The following is a 7,739-nucleotide window of genomic DNA, read 5'->3' as shown; positions in this document are numbered from 1 at the left end:
CTCTTTAACAAAGACTATTTTGTAAAATCCCTATAAAAAATATTTTAAAAACTTTCAGAACCAATGGCGCTGAAAAAAAGGACGGCCACTAATGCACTCTATACTGTACACTAAAGCTGCGTCTGAAATAGTATATTGTCTGAATGGAATAGGTACTATATTTGAATTTACTTCGCGACCGTTAAAAAAGTAAGCTCTATATAGTATTAATATGGGCAGTATGAATGCGTGTACATCCAGCATGTTGTTACTGTCATGTGACCCACCAGCGTCAGTTGCGTCGCTTCACTGCCATTCACAAATCCTCTCCCGTGGCCTCATGGGACAGTAAAGAGTCCATCGTATGCACACTTGGTCATCCGGACACTTTTCGCCTACTGTTTTATGAGTACTGTGAATTCAGACATACTACTCTGTTGGCGTCCTTTTTTTCGGATACTATACAGTAGGAAAGTATTCGATTTCGGGATGAAGTGTAACTCTTATTTAGAAGTGACATATTCTGAACTGTACATGGGCAGTTGACACATAATATGGACATGAAATTATACATCAAGGTTTTTGGTTGAGAGTGTACTTCTTTTTTTTTTTTTTTTGCATTAGCAAGTTTTCAACCCTTTTAAAATCCCCCTTTTTCAGCTCACTAAAATAGTTTTATTTATTTTTTATCTTATGACTTCATAAAAAAATTGTGTATAATAAGTTTATATAAAATTATTATTTGTTGTATAACTTTTAGTTATGCGTTTTATTGCAGGCGACTCAATTACTTAATGTGGTTAACTTAATTGCAAATTATTAATGCTGTCAAAATTAATTGCATCTATCATAAAAGTTTGTAAATATATAATATGTGTATGTGTGTCTGTGTATATTTATACACACATGCATGCATACACACAAATATATACATTTACACACTTTTATGTTAGATTATGCTTTTTGTTTCTTAAATTAAATTCTAAACCCTGTATTTATATTTCATCATCAGGTCTCAACCATCTAAACTTTTTTTTCGATAAAATTATCAAGAAATGTAAATGCTATGATGTAATAAAGATTGTGTGTTTTCTTTCGACGATAGATTACAGTTTTTATAAAATTATTTGTTTTCTTTCAACGATAGATTAAAAAATGTCACTAAACTTTTAAGGTTTTAAGATCTCTAACTCTGTCTGTAACCATCGAGCATGGGTCAAAATAGCATGATAATGCAGCAGTAACCTTGCACACTTTACCTTTGGCGGATTTCTGAGGCAAAAAAATGCAACATTTCTATATTTACAGACGCATATTCTAATCAATTTTCACAATCTAGCTCAAGCTCATCGCTGATCTGTTTCCAGGACAACCGCCCGCCCTTTCCTACGCCCCCGCCATTTCGACGTGGTCACGCTGGCTAAAATCACATGACCCCCTCTCAGCCAATCAGAAGCGGCTGCTCCGGTTGAGTTTCGGGTTTAAAACTGTATCGGTTAAATTTGTAACAAAGTTGCGAGAGTTTGATCGAATCCTTCTTTCACGGTTCAATAAATCCGAATATTGTCATAGCAGTCTACATATATCAATCTAATATGGCTCATAAACAGATCTACTACTCGGATAAATACACAGATGATCACTATGAATACAGGTAAGGAGGTTTGGACTGCTTCAAGGCCTCGTTGCGGCGTTTTTGTTTAAATATCATTCATTTAATTTCACATCAGTGTTGAACTTACTCCTTGTGAATTGCTTAATACAGTTAGGTAATATATTTTGAGCGGCATGTTTGAACGTATACACAAAGCTATGGATTTGATTGTCTCTTATGTTCTTCTAGTCTAGTGACGTCACTTTTCAAGCAGCATGTTCATGTCATTCACGGTGTTTGTGATTTGAATGTTGTCATTTGTGATGGCAGACACGTGGTGTTACCGCGAGAACTGGCCAAACAAGTGCCCAAATCTCACCTGATGTCGGAGGACGAGTGGAGGAGGCTGGGTGTGCAGCAGTCACTGGGATGGGTGCATTACATGATCCATGAACCAGGTCTGTATACAAACACATACATTCATCAGTGCCGAGGTGTGTGTGTTTGCTCTGATCCAGAGTCAGCTGATCTCTGACCATGTGATCTCAAGAGTCATTTACCCCAATTATGTTACTTAAATTAATTTATTTAAAGGGATAGTTCACCCTAAAATGAAAACTCTTTCATTAATTACTCACCCTCATGTCGTTCTAAACCCGTACGACTTTCGTTCATCTTCAGAACAAAAATGAAGATCTTTTGGATGAAATCTGAGAGCTTTCTGTTCCTCCATTGACAGCTGCACAACTACCACTCTAGTGCTTCAAGAGATCGTAAAACTAATCCATATGATTTGAGCGGTTTAGTCCAAATCTTCTGAAGAGACACGATCGGTTTATATGATAAACAGATTGAATTTAGCCTTTTATTTACTTATAAATATTCAACTCACTCATCAGTTGTAGTAAACGGAAACTCAAGCATGTTTTCTTGATGTGCGAGAACCAATGAGGTTCGTTCTTGAGTTACGCATCACGCTTGATCTTCTGCAAGAACCAATGAGGCTCATTCTTGTGTTACGCATCACATTTGAGCTTCAGCGAGAACCAATGAGGTTCATTCTCGTGTTACGCATCATGTTTGAGCTTCAGCAAGAACCAATGAGGTTCATTCTCGTGTTACGCATCATGTTTGAGCTTCAGCGAGAACCAATGAGGTTCATTCTCGTGTTACGCGTCACGTTTGAGCTTCAGCAAGAACCAATGAGGTTCATTCTCGTGTTACGCATCATGTTTGAGCTTCAGCAAGAACCAATGAGGCTCATTCTTGTGTTACGCATCACATTTGAGCTTCAGCGAGAACCAATGAGGTTCATTCTCGTGTTACGCATCATGTTTGAGCTTCAGCAAGAACCAATGAGGTTCATTCTCGTGTTACGCATCATGTTTGAGCTTCAGCGAGAACCAATGAGGTTCATTCTCGTGTTACGCATCATGTTTGAGCTTCAGCAAGAACCAATGAGGTTCATTCTCGTGTTACGCATCATGTTTGAGCTTCAGCGAGAACCAATGAGGTTCATTCTCGTGTTACGCGTCACGTTTGAGCTTCAGCAAGAACCAATGAGGTTCATTCTCGTGTTACGCATCATGTTTGAGCTTCTGCAAGAACCAGTGAGGTTCATTCTCGTGTTATGCATCATGTTTGAGGTTCTGCAAGAACCAATGAGGTTCATTCTCGTGTTACGCGTCACGTTTGAGCTTCAGCATGAACCAATGAGGTTCATTCTCGTGTTACGCATCACGTTTGAGCTTCAGCATGAACCAATGAGGTTCATTCTCGTGTTACGCATCACGTTTGAGCTTCTGCAAGAACCAATGAGGTTCATTCTCGTGTTACGCGTCACGTTTGAGCTTCAGCGAGAACCAATGAGGTTCATTCTCGTGTTACGCGTCACGTTTGAGCTTCAGCAAGAACCAATGAGGTTCATTCTCGTGTTACGCATCATGTTTGAGCTTCTGCAAGAACCAGTGAGGTTCATTCTCGTGTTATGCATCATGTTTGAGGTTCTGCAAGAACCAATGAGGTTCATTCTCGTGTTACGCGTCACGTTTGAGCTTCAGCATGAACCAATGAGGTTCATTCTCGTGTTACGCATCACGTTTGAGCTTCAGCATGAACCAATGAGGTTCATTCTCGTGTTACGCATCACGTTTGAGCTTCTGCAAGAACCAATGAGGTTCATTCTCGTGTTACGCGTCACGTTTGAGCTTCAGCATGAACCAATGAGGTTCATTCTCGTGTTACGCGTCACGTTTGAACTTCAGCATGAACCAATGAGGTTCATTCTCGTGTTACGCGTCACGTTTGAGCTTCTGCAAGAACCAATGAGGTTCATTCTCGTGTTACGCGTCACGTTTGAGCTTCAGCATGAACCAATGAGGTTTGCACGCCAAGCAGGTTCGGTTGAGTTTCTGTTTATATTCGCTGATCAGTGTTTATATGTGAATAAAAGCCTAAATTCAATCTGTTCATCATAAAGTAATTAAGTCTCTTCAGAAAATGTTTAACTAAACCGCTCAATTCATATGGATTAGTTTTACAATCTCTTTATGAACTTTTTGAAGCACTAGAGTGGTAGTTGCGCAGCTGTCAATGGAGGAACAGAAATCTCTCAGATTTCATTAAAAAGATCTTCATTTGTGTTTCGAAGATGAACGAATGTCTCACGGGTTTGGAACGACATGAGGGTGAGTAATTAATGAAAGAGTTTTAATTTTTGGGTGAACTATCCCTTTAAGTTTTGATCAAATAAATGAAAGATATATAACATTTGCTTTTGTATTTATTTTTCCAGAACCGCATATTCTGCTGTTTAGAAGACCTCTACCAAAATAATGACAGTGACAAGTGTCGCCTGCTCCTCTGGACCATTCCTGTGGTTGAATGTGAAATTCAGTGAATACTGGAGAATTTCACCTCGTTTCTGGACTCCTCTGACCATGATTTATGCTTGGGCAGAATCAAGGGATTATGGGAAATTTTCAGTAAAAATTCAAGGGCTCTTAACAAAAAAAAAAAGAAAGAAAAGAAGCATGTGACCCAAGTGCCTCTCTGGGTGAAGCCAAACCTTTGTGTGTTGAATAAAAGTCTGTGATGCATCATCAGTGTTTAGAAACCTAAATCAGTGTTTTTATGGCTGAACTAAAGGACAATACTAAATATTTGGGGGGATAAAAAGATGTACTGTATGCTAAAGGGAAATCATTTGTGTGCATCTAGGAAATGAAGATTCTTAGTTTCCGTTAATTGTTCAGGGAAGGATTTGAACCATCTGTTTAAAAAGTAGTTACAGAACAGCCATAATGACAGCACTATCAGCAACTGCGCTTCTTGAAAACAGGGTTTTTTTTACTGGGAAAAGAACACGTTTATACATTTTATCACATTACTTTTCAAAAATTATAGAATTATGATTTTTTTTATATTCTTGCTGCTCTTTATAATAAAATTAAAATGCCGCCTCGTGCCTGTTTTCTGCGTAGTTCCTCTGCCAGCACAACTCCACTTTCACCACACGGTGGCGCTACATCGCAACTAATGCAGTGGTTCGTTTTGAATAACACTTCTAAATACTTCGCTTAATTGTTAAAGAACAGCTGCATCATTTGAAGAACATATTTAGCAAAACCATTTCAGGATAAACCATTCATGTTGTATGCTTCATTTGGTACTTTAAATAAGATAAGAACATGGTAAAATGCAAATTATAAAAGCTACAATAATAAAATACAAATGTGTTCCCAATTTGTTAGCAAGTAAAATGCATTTTAGCTAGCTAATGTTGTTTATCCCGATATTTTATGTGGTCTAAAAGCTCCACCTCAGTTTTCCAGTCGAGTGATCCAGTCGACGTATGCAATAAACAATGTTTTTGTGCTAGCATTTTAAGAACATTAATAACTCTAACCAAACGTTCTATTAATGTTACTGGTGGAATGTTTGTTGAGAAACGTTATGGAAGTTCTGAGAACGTTCCCTGTTCACTGGGTTTACAAACACAGGCATTGAGGCAGTGGATATGATGATTATGATGGTACATTGGGGCAGTTTGGAATATTATTTTTGGAGCAAACTATCAAGTGTTTAATATATTAAAGGAAATTATATTTGTTGGTCAAAACGATGAATAGTTTAATTAGTTACATTTTTCATTATTTGGTCAGACTGATCCATTACAGTAGCTAACAGTAATAGCTTTGGGTCACAGTGATGGCTGGCGGAAGAATCAGGCCTATAAACGGTCATCATTTATACAGAATTTTTCTCACAGTGTCTTTTATCAGATTACTATTAGTGTCGTTTTTAGTATTGATGACAGGAGTCCTGTTTTGTTTCTCAAAGCTAAAGCAGATATAAAATATTTGAGTGAATGTTGCTGCAAAATATCCGGACATTCCTGGCTTTACATGAAACATATTTAAGACTACGGTGTCAAAATGATAAAAGCCACTAGTTTTGGACTCTAAACAGGCCTGTTCATTGGGTTCAGTGATGATAATAAAGCTGTGGATCATGACTGATCAACTTACAGATGCTTATTAAGTTTATTTAATTTAATGAAATACACATGATATTAACTTCCTCACCTGTGGCTGGATCTCTCTCATTTCCCTGTATGTGGCAAAATATGTTCCTGGTGAATATAGGAGGAGCTGAAAGTCTGAAAACCACAATATAAAACCACTCAACATTTACTCACATAGCGAAGTTCCTGTTTTAAAATGAATGCATTTAAGAATCTTGAGGAAAAACTTTCTGAGATGCATCTTTGTTTAAAACATGTTTGACAACTAATACGGTAATGATGCATGTATGGATGCTAATTTTCAAAACTGGTTGCTGATCTATCAAATGTGATTTAAATGATTAAAATAATTTCATTAGATCTTCATCCTATAGAGAAAAAAATGTGTTCAGAGTAGCATTTAAAGCCATTTGGGGAGAAATTCTCATGTCCAGGTCAAATCTCACCCTGGAAATAAATAAATAAAGGAGGCAAGTCTCAAACCACACACTGGTTTTATTTGCTCACATCAGGAAAGGGTTATGTTTTAAAATGATTGCATTTAAGAATCTTGTGGAATTTATAAAGAATTATTAATAAATTTTTTTAACGACAGCAGCATAATACTGTCTATAATGTTGCATGCAGTGGCATGTTTATATAACATGTTAAAATGGTCACTTTTTTGAGGATGAGCAAAAACGCAACTTTTATGTCTGTTCCTTTAAATGCAAATGAGCTGCTGCTCCCGGCACAGGGGGCGGAGCCTCAACAGCTTGTGTCCTTTTACCTCACACACACATGCACTGAAAATAAAAAAAAACTTTTAGCCTTTTATGTTCAAACCGGAGTCAGAAAGATGAAGAAGTGACAACATGTAGAAGCAACAGGACGTTTCTGAATGGTTAGTTTGATGAATTTATGAAGCTTATGTGTAGTTATCTTCTAGTCATTGATTAGCATATTCAGTCTTGATAATCTATAAATCGTGTTCAGGGGGCGGGGTTTATGTACATTCTAGGTAGTAAATGTATATATGTAAATGTCATGTAGTCTCTACCAGCCGTTTGTTGTAGTCCTTAAAAAGCGATTTCTTTAAAAGCAAATATCTCTCTTTGCTTTGAACTTTGAGCGTTGTAACTTTGCAGATGTTGTTTATGCTCAAACAGCAACATTACACACTAACTAAAGTTAGAAAAGTGAAATCATAATCAACCACCCCTTTAAGGACACTACTGTATGCATGCAAGTCTTCAAAACATTGGTGGCTGATCTATAAATGCAATTTAAAAGCTTAAATTAAACCTGTTTGTACAATATCTACGGTTTTTATGAGGATGGCTGAATGTTAACCAGAAAAAACTGAGACTTCACCTTCCCAAAGCCACGCTGTTTATGTGTTCAGAGGTGAACAATGATTTTAATAGGCAGTAAAGTGAATGTGTGTGTGTGTGTCTATAGAGGTCACCTGTCTGGATCAGCTGAAAAGCAGTGCAGGGATTGATTAACGTGCCTTTCATTGGCAGCTGATTGTGTGTGTCAGTTAACAGTCTTCACACACTCTCTCCAAGATCATACGCTGGTCTCTGAGGTCAGAGGTCAGGAAGAGGACGCCATTGACCTTCATATGGAGAGGAGCCTAAAACTTCATTTTGAGTTGTG

At 37.5% G+C, this 7,739-nt stretch overlaps 1 protein-coding gene across 1 annotated transcript; it reads left to right on the top strand.

Annotated features, from left to right (window-relative positions):
* Window positions 1-1,427: 1,427 nt before the first annotated feature.
* Window positions 1,428-5,037, top strand: LOC309477375 (cyclin-dependent kinases regulatory subunit 2). Its single transcript, XM_082140630.1, has 3 exons — window positions 1,428-1,633; window positions 1,904-2,031; window positions 4,368-5,037. The coding sequence occupies exons 1-3, from the start codon at window positions 1,575-1,577 to the stop codon at window positions 4,406-4,408; spliced, it is 228 nt and encodes a 75-aa protein (XP_081996756.1). The 5' UTR covers window positions 1,428-1,574; the 3' UTR covers window positions 4,409-5,037.
* Window positions 5,038-7,739: the final 2,702 nt, after the last annotated feature.

This window comes from Leuciscus leuciscus (assembly GCF_965113295.1).
Source record: "Leuciscus leuciscus genome assembly, chromosome: 16".
NCBI classification, from domain to species: Eukaryota; Metazoa; Chordata; class Actinopteri; order Cypriniformes; family Leuciscidae; genus Leuciscus; species Leuciscus leuciscus.
The sequence above is the reverse complement of the archived record's forward strand: the minus strand, read 5'-3'. Positions and strand labels throughout refer to the sequence as shown.

Coding starts and splice junctions, on each gene's coding strand:
- LOC309477375 (XM_082140630.1), top strand. CDS start 1,575: ATGGCTCATAAACAGATCTACTACTCGGATAAATACACAGATGATCAC. Junction 1,634..1,903: donor GATGATCACTATGAATACAG/GTAAGGAGGTTT, acceptor TTGTGATGGCAG/ACACGTGGTGTTACCGCGAG. Junction 2,032..4,367: donor TTACATGATCCATGAACCAG/GTCTGTATACAA, acceptor TTATTTTTCCAG/AACCGCATATTCTGCTGTTT.